We start from the raw sequence: 18643 nt of genomic DNA on the forward strand, positions 1-18643 counted from the left end.
TTTATTCTTTTGTTGTGATTCAGTGATTAATTTATTAGTTTTTACAGCTCAGTTGACATAACTTTTTTGGTATTTATCTGCATCATCATCTGGTGTTGATGTGTTTGAGGAGAGAGCAGTCACGCACAGGGCATGACACTTTGAGGTTTCTTGGTTCTTCGTGTGTCATTTCATCTGCTCCTGTCTGGCTCGGGCGCTGCCGACATGATGGATCTCTGAATGCAACTGTGTCTCGTACAACTCGATCCCGCGGCCATAAGTCACTTCGATTGGCTCTGACAGGTCCTTAACCTGTTGCGTAATTGTCACAAATGAGGGCTGAACGTTAAGTGAAATTTCTGTTGGGTTCAGTCTGACAGTTTGTTGTGTTCAGTCTGACAGTTTGTTGTGTCGGTTCCAGCACATCACATTTTAGCCCGTTTCTAAGTCTGTTTTCTTTGACTCCTGACCCCGTTCATGATGCAGTAGAGAAAAATCACAATATGCAGTAGTAGTCATGGATTTGTCTTCAGTCAATATTCAATATTGGTAATATTTAAAGGGACAGTACGTGATTCTGTTGTGCCATGTTACAGATACATACTTTAATTGTAAAAACATCTATTCGGATGAAAATGGTTTCTGATTCAGTGCTGCCGGTGGTCGAGAGCCGTCGCAGTGTCGTGAGTTTGAATCTCGACCTTGACATTTTACTGCATGTCCTCCCTTCTCTCTTCCCCATTTCACTCTGTACTTTCCTGTCAATAAAGCCTACGGGCAACAAAATATAAAGCTAAAAAAAGAAGGAAATCTGAATCAAACCTTGATCTTGTTGTGACTCAACCTGTAACTTTACAGTGTAGTTTCTCACAGTAAAGACATTGCTGATTCATCTTGCTCTCTTCTTTCCTTAAACCAAACTCGTGCCATCGGAAATGTGTGGGCGTCTGGTTTTGCAACTTTTATGTTCATGATTCCAAGACTTCATATGTTTATAAAACAGATATTATCATTGGCAATAACATAATGTAACACAAACATTGTCTTTACCAAGGCCCAACCCAAACTACTACTACCATTTCTACTACTATCTCTACTACTATTTCTACTACTATTGCTACTACTACTATTACTACTACTATTTCTACTACTATTACATTACTATCTCTACTACTATTTCTACTACTATTGCTACTACTACTATTACTACTACTATTTCTACTACTATTACATTACTATTTCTACTACTATTTCTACTACAATTACATTTAGATCTCAATTATGGATTTTTATTCTATCACTACTATACTTCGAGCTGATACAAGTTAATCGATTAATCACAGCTAATCAATTGAGATAATGATGAACTAATTACTCATAAAAGTACACAAAACATGCCAAATGAGAGATGTTTTATGACTGTACAAAGCAAGAATTACATACATACTGTGTCAATAACACATTTTTAAGTTGCTACAGCGATCCACTAACGAGTCAGCGATATATTCATTATTAGACTATAAAATAATATTCTTTATCCTGTAGTTATTGAACAAGTTGTTAGTTTTGATTGTGACAGGCATACTTGTGAATGAACATAACATTGTACCGTATTTTCCGGATTATAAGTCGTACCTTTTTTCATAGTTTTTGTGCAACTTATATACTTATACTCCGGAGCGACTTATATGTGATTTTATTTGTTATTTTCACATTTGCAACCGCATTTCATACTCCAGTGCAACTTATATATGTTTTTTCTTCTCTATTATGCATTTTTTTTGGCTGGTGCGACTTATACTCCGGTGCAACTTATAGTCTAGAAAATACGGTAATTAACAGTCGTAAGTCTATGTCTTTAGTGTCTCGTGTAGAGCTCAATGTTTGTCCCACGCTCGGGTTAAAGAAGTACAACTACTATTACTATTATATACTCCATCCTAAGAGTTTGAATGTGCTCGATGGGGGATAAACACAACACTTTTCAGCTCTTAAAAATAACAATTGGTTGTCTCTTTTGTTAAACAGAGCGGTTTATTGGTTTGACAGATGGCTGTTGCCTTGGAAACACTTTAGAAAATACAGTGACCTTCCTTCTCAAATTTGTACATAGAAATATTGGTTTTATTTTGATATGGTGTTTGGATAAATATACAAATACTACATACACTGACGGCCAAAGCACTCAAACCATCATCTGTAATGTTATCATTTCTGCAAACAAATGTACCACGAGTGCAGGGATTCATGGAAGACAAATATATCTTTTTATGTGATTTTACTGTATGTTTTAGATCAAATGTGTGCACTCTGTCAGGCGTTTTTTTTTTTTTTTTGCTCACAAAAACGGAAGTCGGCATGGACACGGTCAATTATGAAGTGTGTGGTGATTTGGGGAATTATTTTACTGTTATTTACTACTGTTTTACCAAGAAAGATTGTAAGATTCATATTTATTGTTTGTTCAATGTCACGGTTTCTTTTATGTCACAGTTGCTGATGCTAAATTTGTCCACAATACTTTTTTTTTAATCTTCTCATCTCTCCTGTTTCACAGTTTTCGACAAAACAGCAATAATGTTTAGTTTTAATAGTGTTTAGGTGCATTGAACTTTATACTAAGGCTAAATCTTTGTTCCAGGATATAATCGACCCAATAACTGAAAGGTTATTCAGTGTTTTGGCTGCACTGTTTCAGCTTTCTCGTTGTAAGAATGCAGGAGGTTCTTGGATTTGAACCAGACCATGATGTGCACCATCTTTGTAACACGTAGAAAGAAATCTATCACTTTTCTTTTATATCTTAGATTCAGACCTTACATAAAAGTGTGTGGTCAATTCTGGCCGGGCAACTAGTGTTCTACCACCGAACAAACAAACCAGCCCAAAACAAAACCAAAATCAACATTCAACCTAAAACATGTTGTCGTGTCAGCTGACCTCGTAATGATAGAAATATGAACCATAAACCGAGTCAAAACCGTGTCTCTGGTCCGGCCGCCTCAAAAGACTTTGAACGTTGCGTTTCGTGTGAATAGATCCGGTAATTACAGAACTATTGGCCCTTAACCAGAGCGGCACATCTGCATTTGAGCCCTTTAGCACCTGAACGTAATCTGTCCAAACAATGCTCTATTGTGGCCTATCTCACGGCATTCCCCTCCGCCTGGCCCGGCCTTGTCCTTCAGCACTCTGAGGGGGTGTGAACGGCGGCCCCGTTGCGTGTGAAGCGAGCCCTCCCGTATCAGCCGCGTTAGAGTTTGACCCGCCACACTTTGAGCCAATCTGCTTTTCCACTCTCCAGCCTCTTTATCCCGCGGCAGCAGTTTTCCTGTAGGTTATTCTTCCTATCCAGGCACAGGAAGGCCGTCCCCCGCTGCGGCTTCCTATCACAGGCTTCCCTCGCCGCCCCTGCAGCAGGACAAGCCTTCTTCCTCCCCGCATTGTCGCCCTCTGAAGCTAATAATTGAACAAAGCGAAGCAGCGCACATCTGTCGCGCTTCGAGTCGATTGTACATTTGGAGGAATCGAAGCCGTTGGAGCGCTTCATCTCGTCTGCCTGTTTTAAGCGAGACGCGTAACAAAAGCAGGAGGAACGTTTCAGGAGCATTAATATTTCATCCAAATTAAATGCTGTCCAGAGGGATCCTTCAGACCTCATCAGGCTGCGCTGAGAGGAATGTTTAGGCCAATGATACAACTGGATGTTTATCGATACCTGACTCTGCAGTAAGAAGAATATGTACCGCAATTTAGATCAGATTTCAGGTTCAGGTTTTTGTTTATTGTCCAAGTAGAGATTTGGACTGGAACAGAGTCAGCAGCATTTACATATGAAGAGGACGTGCCATAAACAAAACACAAATACTTATAGAACACATATTACATGAACAATGTACAAGTCTCTCAGGCTCGACACACTTTCAGTCCATAATCAGTTAATTAGTCCTGTGTCACTTCTTCACAGGTCCCTGATGCAATAAAGGTCACAGTCAAATATCATACCAACATGTTTATTCTTATTGGTAATTGATACTCTCTTGTCAATGCCAAGCTTCTCTCCTGGAAGCTAAGCAGGGATGGGCCTGGTTAGTTCTTGGATGGGAGACCATTGGCAGCCTCACTTCTGTCAGTCTGCCCCAGGGCAAGTGTGAAGTGAATGAATTATGCATAAAAACACATGTAAAGCGACTTGTGAGTCTCCTGAAAAGTGTAATACAAGATGAATGCATCATTATTTCTTTTCTGTAAGATTTTTAACTCCAAACATGATCGAGCTGCTTCTCCTCATTCAGCTTTTGCTCTGTCCTGAATCTGTTGTTTTCTCGTACAGGAACACGGCGGTCTGCTCCGAATCTTCCCTGAAGGAAAAGCCCAGTTTGCTGACATAGAGCCCAAATTTGACCGACTGCTGCTGTTCTGGTCCGACCGACGAAATCCACACGAAGTCCAACCCGCCTACGCCACCAGGTCTGTGTCCTCCTGTGTCTGTGGCCCACTGGGACGTCATGTGACATCTGTGCCCGTCTGTGTCCTGCTGTGTTCGTCTGTGACATCTGTCCTTTATGACACTAACAGATGAATGTACTTTCTGTTTCGTCTTCAGGTATGCCATCACCGTGTGGTATTTTGATGCAGACGAGCGAGCCAGAGCTAAAGTAAAGTATTTAACTGGTAAGACAATTAATATATTCCCATTCATTTTTTTTTTATTAAATGAGGCTGGATTCAAGTAAAACAAACAGATAATTAATACAATTTGGAAAACATGACATACATTTTTATTATTTCTTATTTTTCATTGATTTACATTTGCAGTTTGTTCCCCAAAAACCTCACAAATTATGATTTTTACTGATGTTTATCTGTGAAATAATGGTCATTTACTGTTGGACAATAGACTTCAGCTCTAATCAATGATCAAATTCAAAAACTGAAATGGAAATCTGACATTCAACATCACAAATATAAAAGTACTATAATGTAAAATATATAATGGGCTATTTTGTATTTATATTTTAACAATAACAACAATGCCTTTGTTTTTGTGGCAGCTGCAGGTGAGAAAGGTGTTAAAGTGGAACTTGACAAATCCTCAGATGCCAGCTAGTAGGAGGCCCGACCAGATCCTCCTTAAATCAGCCATTAAGTGCTCCGTGTGAAGAAAGTGGCCTCTGGAGAGCATGTGCGCGTGTGACTGTGTGCTCTTTACACTTGACAGATCTTTTGCGTTGAGTGAAAGGTTGAACAGGCCGGTGTTTATGGACAAAAAACAAAAAACGCCACAATTTCTGTTCATTCTCAGCAGACCTTGAATGTCACGACAACAATTTACTGAAAGGGATTGTGTGTCTTTTACACAGCTTTTACGTTACAGCCAACACCTTCAAAAAAATCAGACGTCAAAGAAACTCAAACACATTTTCATTTCTGTTGCATCTTTGCTTGTTGCAGTTTATTCCTTAAAGGTACAGTGTTCTGCATATGCTTACAGTGTTATGTTTTTCACACGGAATCAGCTGTTTTAAAGCTAATGTTTGGCAAAATGCGCTTGAGTTTGAAATAACAAGGAATGATCTCAAATAAACCACACAATTTCTGACATAAAACGGTGTGTTCTGTTATTTGTGTAAAAATGTACCAGGCAGCACTATTAGATGGAAGTAGAAGTGGGAAGGACATGGTAAGTTCAGGCTTATAAATATTGCTATAAAACGATATGATTTTCAATGTTTGTCCTTTAAGTTTGGAATAGCATTAGATCGTGTTACAAACCCTTTAATTTTTACTGAAATATTTACTTTCCATATGTATCCCACTATTTAGATAAAATGACAAGCAAAAGAGGGACAGCTGGTAATATTGCCATTCCTAATCAAAGATATACAAATATCAATTCAAAACTAACTTATCCTGTAGAAATATTCTTTTTGCAATCGGAGTCTTATTCATCTTGTTTTTAATGTTTCCAAAATCTTGAGCCAACTTGTGTAGACACGACCATTCCTTTACAGTATTTTCACCAACACAATGTACTGCTGCCCCCTGCTGGACATAAGCACACATTACTGTTTATATTTCTGCTTTAGAAACATTAAGGAGACAGTTTTACCTGGTGTCAACCAAATATAGATCTTTATTTATTGAAAGTAAGAAATATTTTAACAATATTTTTGAAGTGCACAATGTCAGTTCAGTGGATCAGTTGTTTACATTCATTCTATTGAGTATTGCATCTATCCATAAAATACACTTTTATAACGACACGGGTGAAATTATTTCTAAATCTCAAATCAAACGTCACTTGTCAAATCGGTGGATTAGCAACAAATGTGCTAATGGCAAAATTTTAACAGATTATTTTTTAATGTGACTAGCTCCTTTATAATACAACACAATTGTATCAAAGACACGTGTACATTGACTATACATAAAATTGTAATGGTACAGTACATATTTCAAAAGGTCAGGAAATATATTAGATATTCAATATGAACTATACAATGACAAGTTTAAAAGCAAAATCATTATATATATATATATATATATACATACACAAATACAACAAGGAGTGTGCAAATCAACGTCCTATTCATGGACCTTTTTATACTGGCAAAAGAAAGTCCTCTAAACGGTTGTGAATGTAACAGTTTTGGGGCGAGTTGTGCCCATGTGCCTCAGTCTGAGCCAATCAGGAAGTGCCACTGTGCAAAGTCACCCTGCGGTTCTGTCAGTAATGGCTGAGCTCCTCGAGTGAAGGAGGAAGGTGGTAGGAGTCGTCCGCCCCGATGTAAGCTGCGATCCCACTGCTCTGGCTCCCCCACTCGTAACTGTCGGACACCAGACTGAGGAGGAACAAACTGTCAGTCAAGTGTTACAGTCAGACAGATTATCATTTCAGACTTGTGGTTCTTTCAATCTTTTCACACAAAGAACCACCGAAGATGTTATTTGGCTTTTCCAGTACCACCAGATCAAAAGCCGGACGTTATCAGGGCTAAATTAGCACTAAACGTGGCTAAAGTTAGACTAAATTAAAGTCTTTGAGATAAAAGCATGGATAAGTTAGTCTCAAATAATGATTAATACAAAGGAGGACAAAAGCATTCAGATTAATCTCTAAATAAACAAATACTTTAACTGTGACGTACCACAGTTTGAGAAACACTGTACTGGACCATTAGATTAGATATGCAAATTCTTACTTTGAACATTGTGTTAAATGTGCATTAATGTTTGTTATTGTCACCGTGGGAGACCAGCAGATAACTCCATTAGACCAAGTCACAGCTCAGGAGTCGCATTTATAATAAAACTTTACATCTACACAATTCTTACTAAAGGTTACATACACATGAATCACACTTTTTTTCCCCACAAACTTCCTTAAAACTTGTTTAATTCTCTTCTTTCTGAACACAGATCACCACCTTCCTCTTTTCTGAAAGCCCTGAGGCATTTTTGAACCACTCATTTCTATGTCTATATGTTCTAGTATTTTCATAGATCAAACTAAAATAGACATGTTAAATGCCCGACTGTGAAACATTTCAGGCAAAGCAGCTGAAAATTACATTATACATTGTCATTGTACATTCAAATTTATATAAAGAAGCTTTTTTTATTTTTCTAATCACAAACCATCATAAAACACAAACTTTATAGCTACAAACACATTATGAACTTTAATATTTGTACATTATTCGCCCTTAATATTGGTGCTGGTTTATAGATTGTTTAGTACAGCTGCTTTTCTCAAGGATTACCATATTTTCCGGACTATAAGTTGCACCAGCCAAAAAATGCATAATAGAGAAGAAAAAAACATATATAAATTGATCTGGAGTATGATTTAAGGTTGCAAGAGTGAAAATAACAAATAATATCACAAATAAGTCAGTCCGGAGGACAAGTATAAGTCGCACCCTGGCCAAAACTATGACTTATAGTCCGGAAAAGAAGGTAATTGTTTTATTTAGATATTTCAGTTCTGCCCCTGTGTAAAGATGAAGTCTGAAAAGTGTTTTCTTGCGTGTATGTTCTGTACCTGGCCTGTATGTTCTGAGGCATGACGCTCCAGGCCAAGTCGTCGTCGCTGTCGTAGCGTCGAGGGTTGTCGAAGAAATACGAGCGCGTGGAAAAGACGTGACTCGGAAGCCCTGTGCCACTCTGGAAAACGAGCGCAAAACACAAACCGTTAAAACCAACCAAAGATCTACAGCGTGATGTGTGACGAGACCAATACTACAAACAACTTCACACAGACGCGCAAGACTAGACCGTTCATTGTAGAAGAAAATGAAAAGAAACACATGCATTGTAAAGATACTATTGCACATTTGGGGGTCACTTGTTCAACATTTTATACAACCACTATTTATTTGACAGAAAATAAATCACTATCCGAATTAGAGATCCATCAAACCCATTATTTGTTCAACTTAAAGTACTGAAAATGCATGAAAGTAAAGTATTCTCAAAGTAATGTATAAAGCAAATCACAAAAATGAACCCGTAAACATTCAAGGAAGTCACTGTAATCTAAACGGAACAGAGTCATCTAAACGGAACAGAGTCATCTAAACGGAACAGAGTCATCTAAACGGAACAGAGTCATCTAAAAGGAACAGAGTCATCTAAACGGAACAGAGTCATCTAAACGGAACAGAGTCATCTAAAAGGAACAGAGTCATCTAAACGGAACAGAGTCATCTAAACGGAACAGAGTCATCTAAACGGAACAGAGTCATCTAAACGAACAGAGTCATCTAAACGGAACAGAGTCATCTAAACGGAACAGAGTCATCTAAACGGAACAGAGTCATCTAAACGGAACAGAGTCATCTAAAAGGAACAGAGTCATCTAAACGGAACAGAGTCATCTAAACGGAACAGAGTCATCTAAACGGAACAGAGTCATCTAAACGAACAGAGTCATCTAAACGGAACAGAGTCATCTAAACGGAACAGAGTCATCTAAACGGAACAGAGTCATCTAAACGGAACAGAGTCATCTAAAAGGAACAGAGTCATCTAAACGGAACAGAGTCATCTAAACGGAACAGAGTCATCTAAACGGAACAGAGTCATCTAAACGGAACAGAGTCATCTAAACGGAACAGAGTCATCTAAAAGGAACAGAGTCATCTAAACGGAACAGAGTCATCTAAACGGAACAGAGTCATCTAAACGGAACAGAGTCATCTAAAAGGAACAGAGTCATCTAAACGGAACAGAGTCATCTAAACGGAACAGAGTCATCTAAACGGAACAGAGTCATCTAAACGAACAGAGTCATCTAAACGGAACAGAGTCATCTAAACGGAACAGAGTCATCTAAACGGAACAGAGTCATCTAAACGGAACAGAGTCATCTAAAAGGAACAGAGTCATCTAAACGGAACAGAGTCATCTAAACGGAACAGAGTCATCTAAACGGAACAGAGTCATCTAAACGGAACAGAGTCATCTAAACGGAACAGAGTCATCTAAAAGGAACAGAGTCATCTAAACGGAACAGAGTCATCTAAACGGAACAGAGTCATCTAAACGAACAGAGTCATCTAAACGAACAGAGTCATCTAAACGGAACAGAGTCATCTAAACGGAACAGAGTCATCTAAACGGAACAGAGTCATCTAAACGGAACAGAGTCATCTAAACGGAACAGAGTCATCTAAACGAACAGAGTCATCTAAAAGGAACAGAGTCATCTAAAAGGAACAGAGTCATCTAAACGGAACAGAGTCATCTAAACGGAACAGAGTCATCTAAACGGAACAGAGTCATCTAAAAGGAACAGTCATCTAAACGGAACAGAGTCATCTAAAAGGAACAGAGTCATCTAAACGGAACAGAGTCATCTAAACGAACAGAGTCATCTAAACGGAACAGAGTCATCTAAACGGAACAGAGTCATCTAAAAGGAACAGAGTCATCTAAACGGAACAGAGTCATCTAAACGGAACAGAGTCATCTAAAAGGAACAGAGTCATCTAAACGGAACAGAGTCATCTAAACGGAACAGAGTCATCTAAACGGAACAGAGTCATCTAAACGAACAGAGTCATCTAAACGGAACAGAGTCATCTAAAAGGAACAGAGTCATCTAAACGGAACAGAGTAAGGAACAGTCATCTAAACGGAACAGAGTCATCTAAAAGGAACAGAGTCATCTAAACGGAACAGAGTCATCTAAACGGAACAGAGTCATCTAAACGGAACAGAGTCATCTAAACGGAACAGAGTCATCTAAACGGAACAGAGTCATCTAAAAGGAACAGAGTCATCTAAACGGAACAGAGTCATCTAAACGGAACAGAGTCATCTAAACGAACAGAGTCATCTAAACGAACAGAGTCATCTAAACGGAACAGAGTCATCTAAACGGAACAGAGTCATCTAAACGGAACAGAGTCATCTAAACGGAACAGAGTCATCTAAACGGAACAGAGTCATCTAAACGAACAGAGTCATCTAAAAGGAACAGAGTCATCTAAAAGGAACAGAGTCATCTAAACGGAACAGAGTCATCTAAACGGAACAGAGTCATCTAAACGGAACAGAGTCATCTAAAAGGAACAGTCATCTAAACGGAACAGAGTCATCTAAAAGGAACAGAGTCATCTAAACGGAACAGAGTCATCTAAACGAACAGAGTCATCTAAACGGAACAGAGTCATCTAAACGGAACAGAGTCATCTAAACGGAACAGAGTCATCTAAACGAACAGAGTCATCTAAAAGGAACAGAGTCATCTAAAAGGAACAGAGTCATCTAAACGGAACAGAGTCATCTAAACGGAACAGAGTCATCTAAACGGAACAGAGTCATCTAAAAGGAACAGTCATCTAAACGGAACAGAGTCATCTAAAAGGAACAGAGTCATCTAAACGGAACAGAGTCATCTAAACGGAACAGAGTCATCTAAACGGAACAGAGTCATCTAAACGGAACAGAGTCATCTAAAAGGAACAGAGTCATCTAAACGGAACAGAGTCATCTAAACGGAACAGAGTCATCTAAAAGGAACAGAGTCATCTAAACGGAACAGAGTCATCTAAAAGGAACAGAGTCATCTAAAAGGAACAGAGTCATCTAAACGGAACAGAGTCATCTAAACGGAACAGAGTCATCTAAAAGGAACAGAGTCATCTAAACGGAACAGAGTCATCTAAACGGAACAGAGTCATCTAAACGGAACAGAGTCATCTAAACGGAACAGAGTCATCTAAACGGAACAGAGTCATCTAAACGGAACAGAGTCATCTAAACGGAACAGAGTCATCTAAACGGAACAGAGTCATCTAAAAGGAACAGAGTCATCTAAACGGAACAGAGTCATCTAAACGGAACAGAGTCATCTAAACGGAACAGAGTCATCTAAAAGGAACAGAGTCGTCTAAACGAACAGAGTCATCTAAAAGGAACAGAGTCATCTAATCGGAACAGAGTCATCTAAACGGAACAGAGTCATCTAAACGGAACAGAGTCATCTAAAAGGAACAAAGTTCTTCTTGACAAAGAAATCAAAGAATCAACTGCATTTAAGAAAGACAGGAAACTTTTCATACTAAACAAGTATGAAAAAGAAAATGAGGTTGTTGAGCTAAAGGACCCGATCTGTTTGCAATGTATTTTTTATTTATTTATTGTGTTGAAAAGATGGCTCTTCTTTCTGATCCTTTTCATTCCTTCTTTGTGATAATGTATTTTATATGCTAAAATAAATAAATAAAAATAAAGCAAATAAAATAAAACAAATAAAAATATTAAAATAAATACAAATAAATACAAATAAATACAAATGAAATACAAATAAATGAAATAAAGCTACATTACACCACTATTTTCTTGTTGAATAATTCTGGTAATCAGTTATAATAATCTACATATCTATATAATGCCGACAAAATGTAAGATTTAAAAACAACCAACATTTTCCAGCCATTTTAATCACTCCTAACGGTGTCGATTCCTGTTTCACACGCGCTTGACAACCGGAGGTGATGATGCAAACGCCAGCTCACCCGGTCTAGAGTGGGCTTGCGAACTCTGAAGAAGAAGACCACGAGAGACGTGGGCAGCAGCTCCCAAACAAACAGGATCACCCCAAAGACCACGTATCCGGTGTCTCCGAGTGTGGACTGCAAATCCGCCTGTGGAGAAGACAGTATGCGAGTATAAGTAGAGCATAAACGTGAAATCGGGCATAACACTACTATTACTGACTGATGAATGGGTAAACTCTTTAATGTGGCGTCTGTTTGTGAGTGGGAAACATCCGGCTGTGAATATTTTGAGTTGGAGGAATTATAATAAGGCTGAAACTAGTTAAATGATTAATTTTTAACTCCGAACAAGTCATGTGTGCTGAGAGAAGAGGTTTTAGGACTCAGACTAAGTAGTGATGATGTGTAAATTGAATGTATTTGATGAAAAACGTATTTAGTCTGTAAATACAGTCACGGGATCAAATTCAGTAACATTTTATATTTACAGGCCTTTGTGATCAATTGGTTATTATTATTTTTGACCAATAATTGATCATGTTTTTCTTCCATAACGTATAAAAACACATAATTAGTGACATACAGAATAAGAGTACAAAACATGAATGAAAAGGAGCAGAAAGAATCTATGTTCTCTGCCCTTTTTTCAACTTAAAGTGCCTCAGACTCACTCATTGAACTAAAATGCAGTTAAAAGTTGTATAATATTTAGCAAAATTTGAAATATATTTATCTTATCACAGAATAACACATTTTTTTAGGCTTATAATTTCACTTCCTGTTTGTAATTGCATCACACTAGGAAATTACCCAGCAAACACTGGGCAAATGTTTATTTGACAAATTTTGACAATAAATCAGACGAGTGAACCTTTATTTTGTTGAATTAATGTTTAGAGAGTCAAATAAGTTGTTTCTTTGTGTAAATTATGCATACACTGGAATGAGTGTCTCTAGTGTGATGTTACTTCCTGTCATTTTCTACAGATTTTTCAACATTTTCTCCACAAATGCCTATTAAATTAATGTAAAACTAAAGCCAAGTAAAGTCAAAATTAGAAAATTGGAAAAGCCTGTCAGACAAACATAAGACAAACATTAACACCGGTAGTTTAATAATGCATCTTAAGCCACACGGCAGTGACGTTATACCCAATTGGTGCATTTGAGTAGAATATTTTCATTTGAGGTTTTAGTTTGGGTTTTACCTGATCCGACACGTTGTACCAGTCATAGTCAAAAGAGTTGATTTTCTTGTTTGAAAGTCCTAAAACCACCAGATTATAGCAGGCTCTGGACGCGTACAAGAGGATGACAATGGCTCCTATGGCCGTCACCTGACACACTGATGTCCCCTGCTCAAAAACACAAAAACATGACATTTAACAGAGTTTATTTGACCACATTAAGAACTGCTATTCCGTGGCCCACCTTGGATTCCAGGTAGATGTTGGCCAGGGACATTTTGGCGATCTTGTAAAGACACACGGCGAGGGAAATGGCGCAGAGCACAAAGAGCGAGTCGTTGATGGCGACCCGGACCAGGACCACCGTGTGCGCGTCGGCGGAGGACATCCTCACCAGCAGCGCGCACGCCAAATTCACCACCAGAAACACCAGACTGATGAAGAGGAACGTCAGGTACAGAGGCAACCTGCGGGAAGACAATGTGCATCAGCGTCTGCGATTATGTGACAAGGAAAACGAAGCAAAAAAACTAAACTAAACTAATGTGGTAAAGAGAAAATGTTAAAATTGTGAAGATTATCTTAAAATTCACTGTGTTTTTCCTTCAAATACAACAGTTACTCTAAATTAATTGTTACTAGGTCAGATTTCTGAAAACAAACATGACAAATCTGATCTAATATTGGGTTATCTGATTATTCTCACGTCTGATTTCATTCATCAGATTTTTACTGGACTTGTAAACGTAGCGTAAACGTAGCCAATCATCACTCATTTCCGTCCTTTTCTTTATACCTTCAAACTATGATGATGTGTCTAAAGTTTCCCACGCTCTCTCCCCGTCCGGTCCCCGTAAAGTTTGGTTTTAACTCTACGTCACAACTGGCCAGTCACAGTAATTACAATATCAACTTTGATTAATGTTTGAAGGAATCATATTTATGTGTAAAACCTTTTCTTTGCACTGTTCATGGGTTGCAGCGCTCCATTATACGCAACATTTTGATCTGATGCAATATTTTGTTTTTGTTTATTGTTCATTGCTACGGCAACAATTCTCTCATCATTCTGAAACCCGAAATTGAGGAACTCCTTTTTTTTCCGTAATTTTTTCAAATAAGTCACTTCCCTGACTCATAATAGACAGTATACAACTAACTTATTAAGCTTTTCATAATTTTATTGTTTTGTTTATTTATTTATTTATCTATCTATTTTTTATTTTTTGTAATTATTTTTCCATGATTATTTCAGCAAAAACAATTCCAGCAATTTACTTTTTTTTTTTTTCTTTTTTTTTTTTTTATTACTTAAGCTCATCGTCATCAACTGTAGGACAAAAGTATTAAATCCTCCTCCATTATTTATTTTCTATTATTATTGTATAGGTTTCTTTTGGTTTGTGTATCGATTTATATAAATGCTGTTTCAACATAAATCTCTTAATCAATACTTAGAATACATAAACATAAACTGGAGGGGCACTAATTACCGTACTTTCCATACTATAAAGCACATTTAAAATCCTTTAATTTTCTCAAAAACCATCAGTGCTCTTTATAATTCAGTGTGCCTTTTCGTGCGGACAATACGGTAATATTTTTTACTTTCAAACAGTAAGAAGTCGACTCATAGTTGTCGTTAAAGCTTAATCTGCAACACTTTTTTAACACTTCCCAGGCGGCTAAGGCACAGTACATTACCTGTATCTCAAAAGCTCTGGAGAATACTTCGACTTCGCCTTGAAAACCACCTGCAAGACAAAAACAAACCGCTTTGACATAAACCGTCACAACTCGGTGCTCACTTTTTCACTTCTGTAAAAAATGCACCGGAAACATCAAACACTTTTCAACTGTGAGCCTTTCAAACGGCGGAAATGAAATGATATACGTATGTGCAGGACGAGAGGCTAAAAATAGTCCCTAGGTAACGCGCGGCGGTGCTATTATTTGATATTTGTGTTATGCAAGCCTCTGAAAGAATGAATCATCACGTCAAAGCAGAGCACGGACTGGAAGCGCTGTTATTTTCATACCTTTTCATTCATGATGCGGACGTCCCTTTTCGACCATTTACTTTAGAGAGAACAGAATATGTTGCAAATGTACTTTTACCTCGATGTATCGGGTTAATTCAAAGCAAAATAACAATAAGAACTGACACGGCCCAATGTGTATTCATACATTAGCTATCAACATAATCATTTTAATCTATTCTTTTTGGCTTCATATTCTTCAGTTTGGTTTTATTGTAGAGATAAAGTACTTTGAATGAGCTAAAACTATAATATTGTATGCATTATTTAAAAAACGATCACAGTAATATTAAATACATTGCGTTACAAGCTCATGGATAAAGCAGAGGGTATTACATAATCAGTGATGGGGAGAATACTGCAGTGAAATGTGTGTACTGTGTTCTGAATACGCAAAATACTTTGAGTTTATACTATAGAGTAAAAACATGATTATTGTTTCTGTTGCATGTTTATTTCTGCCCTTTATCACAACGTTGAGGAGTGAATTGCACATGCACTCACTTTAAGAGCTGTATTTTTCTATTTTTTTTACTCGTTCAGTGACGTTTGAAGCCTAAATTGTATCCTCTGATTTTAGAAAAGTAACTGTCCTAAACGACACCAATTTCCAGTACAATTTCCGGTGCATGTATTCACTTACTTCTGAACACATAATCCTTTGCTCCGTTTGAGCGTTTCAGTGCAGCCATCACAGACAAATGGAAATATTAGTGCTTTTAATGGTCCGGATGGTCCAATATGGATTTATTTCAGCCAATAACAATATATCTGATAAGTATCATGTTGCTGAGGCTGATTCCAAGAAGTAAAGTTCCCAATTTGACTTGGACTGAAAAAAAATCAGGCATTTTTTCAACATTAGACTAATACTGATACTGTAGAAAAGGCTCTTGATGTACTTTAAAGTGCGTGTGACAGGTTTTTACGATTTTCCAATTTTGACTTTATTTGCTGTATTTATACCTGTTGTACATATAAATTATAGTTTCACACCAATCAAGTAGGTATTTGTGGAGAAAACATAGAAAATGACAGGAAGTGACATCACACTCGGGACTCATTCATCCAAAGTTTATGCATAATTGACACAAAAGAAACAACCTTTTCTCTAAACGTCGCTCTCATACATTTTTGTTAGTCCAATAAAACAAATTGTGACATTAGATGAGTTTTTGCCCAGTGTTTGCTGGGTAATTTCCTCTTGTGATGTCATGATGTCAAACAGGAAGTGAAATTATAAACCTAAAAAAAATGCTATTCTGTGATAACATGTTTATAATTTTCAGCAAAATTCTAAATATACTCATCTTAACTACATTTTAACTGGTCAACACGAGTCGTCCGACCTGTAGGAGGCACTTTAAGGCCTTTTGCACTTTCTGGAGCCTAAACCCGCGTTATCTTCCTGCAAAGTTGAAGTTGACATATGTGACGTGTGAAGAGCCACAGATGTATTGATATTGAAAGCAAATGTACTTGTACTACGTGGAATAGTTTAACATCATAAGCCATAACATGCACCAGTATCGCACAATGTTAATGTAAGGTTTGTGTCGATGGGGTAACGAGGTAATTACACCAGTATACAGTATATTTAACTATAACAATATCATTAAATCTGGACTTCGATGTGATAAAGTACCATTTGCTTCAGGTCAGGAGCAGTATATATATATTTGGAAACACTACATACATGCGGTTAGGGATGTCACGATATCATATTTTAGTGTTTCGATTATTGTGAGTAAAAACAACAAAATGTGAAATCTTTCATTTTCTTTCATTCCCCTGGTCTAACATGTTACTGTTCCTCAAGTTTGTGACCTGCTTTAGGAAATTAAACTTCCTGAAAGTAAATGTGAGAAAAACAGCCAGATTAAAAAGGTTATTCACATTTTAGGTTTGTTTTTGGACTTTAAATTGAACTTAAAATATGTAATTTTTGTTCTAAAATCGTCACAAATATAATTTTTTGGTTCTTACGATTATGTTGTGACCTAAATACCAATAATCATGCTCATCAATAAACCTGATAATGGTGAGATCCCTACATGGAGTCAATAAATGTTCAATCCAAGAAGACATTATGCTTATGTAACAACCACGCTTTCTGGATTAACTTAAATTAAGCTCATTTTTAATCTTAAATTTGCCCTTTGTATCTGAATTACTCATTAATTAATCTTGTGCCAAACGTGTGACAGCCAGGATTTGCAGTTAGACCTATTAACTTTAGTCTGTGTCCAATTTTGTGTGTGCGCATGTTCTAAAGTATATGTTTGATGCCTTATAATCACTGCAAATACACATAACCTAAACAAATGTCCCTGGTGCATATATCCCTGTTCTCTAAAAGCACTCTGAAATACAACGTGTACAAATTACAAATAAACCGAAACAATAAAACACACAAAAAATAACATATACCACAACCGACATGAGTGTTTTCTAAGTCCGCGTGTCCATAGAATCTTTTTATTCGACTTATAATAACTAATAATAATAGTAACTCCCTTTACCTCCTTCAGATCACTGATATATTCTTATATTTACCATTCATTTGAACTGTATCTGCCAATATTAACGACTCACATTCATCCTGTGGTTCAGCCATGACATAATAAGACAAATACCCTATAGATCTAATGTGTCCTCACATATAGAGTATAGTATATAGTATATAGTACAGTAGAGATGATGTAACTTACCTTTGCAAAATACAGATTCATGAGGCTGAGAGTGAAGAACTGCAGGCACACGGGGAAGCAGTAGAGCAGCCAGAAGGGGAAGGGCCCCAAAGTGTTGGCCGTCACAAAGTTCCTGAAGTAGAATGAGAAGAGGACGGTGCGCAGAGCCGACCAGAGCAGGCACAGGAACAGGAACACGGTCTGGTAACTCAGCCGCTTGTGTCTGTATCTGAGCACGAGCCAGAGCTGCGCGTAGACGAAGACGAAGAGCAGCGAGTAGAAGGCGGTGTAGACCACGGTGAGGCCCAGAGTCACGTAGGGGGGCACCGCGGGGCTCAGGGTGGGCAGCGCGCGCGGCACATCACCCATCAGTGACGACGGGCCGCGCGCCTCCTGCTCCTCCAGCACCAGGCCCTGCTCCATGGCGAGCTCTGCCGGGGAGAGAGCGCGGCGGCGGCGGCGGGTGGAGAAGAGCCGGGGCCTGCGCGTGACAGATCCCCGCACCGGGCGTAGATCTGTCTGTGCCAAAAAAAAAAGAATGGAAAATAACAAAAAAGGAAGCGGAAAAATATGGCTGTGTCAAGATGAGCGGAGGCTGTCAGGAGAGCGCGGGGCGGTCGCGGCGGACGTCCTGGCTCGGCGCGGGCCCGGTCTGCCGCGGAGAGACGGAGGAGGAGGAAGAGGAGACGCGCATGATCGGCGGTGGTGGTGTTGTTGGTGGTGGTGATGAGGGGAGA

General features: G+C 38.2%; 2 protein-coding genes across 5 annotated transcripts in view; one reads left to right on the forward strand and one right to left on the reverse strand.

Annotated features, from left to right (window-relative positions):
- The window catches only part of egln1a (egl-9 family hypoxia-inducible factor 1a), a 35251-nt gene extending 29675 nt beyond the window's left edge, over positions 1 to 5576 (forward strand). For 3 of the 4 annotated variants that reach the window (XM_072436575.1, XM_072436576.1, XM_072436573.1), the window contains 3 exons: positions 4313 to 4449; positions 4586 to 4653; positions 5034 to 5192. In XM_072436575.1, the coding sequence (XP_072292676.1) occupies positions 4313 to 4449; positions 4586 to 4653; positions 5034 to 5089 (261 nt within the window). In that variant the 3' untranslated portion in view covers positions 5090 to 5192. Of the gene's footprint in view, positions 1 to 4312; positions 4450 to 4585; positions 4654 to 5033; positions 5193 to 5287 lie in introns of those variants that run through there. The other variant, XR_011925334.1, reaches the window with a different exon arrangement.
- Positions 5577 to 6356: 780 nt separating this feature from the next.
- Positions 6357 to 18360, reverse strand: gpr137ba (G protein-coupled receptor 137Ba). The gene is made up of 7 exons (XM_072437101.1): positions 17928 to 18360; positions 14882 to 14931; positions 13422 to 13644; positions 13199 to 13345; positions 12009 to 12137; positions 8027 to 8148; positions 6357 to 6824 (listed from the first exon to the last, which is right to left on the reverse strand). The coding sequence occupies exons 1-7, from the start codon at positions 18327 to 18329 to the stop codon at positions 6710 to 6712; spliced, it is 1188 nt and encodes a 395-aa protein (XP_072293202.1). The 5' UTR covers positions 18330 to 18360; the 3' UTR covers positions 6357 to 6709.
- Between the last annotated feature and the right edge of the window lie 283 nt (positions 18361 to 18643).

The sequence above is a fragment of the Eucyclogobius newberryi genome, unplaced genomic scaffold, assembly GCF_026437365.1.
Source record: "Eucyclogobius newberryi isolate DKJ021-1_F unplaced genomic scaffold, fEucNew1.0.hap1 SCAF_8, whole genome shotgun sequence".
Taxonomy (NCBI): domain Eukaryota; kingdom Metazoa; phylum Chordata; class Actinopteri; order Gobiiformes; family Gobiidae; genus Eucyclogobius; species Eucyclogobius newberryi.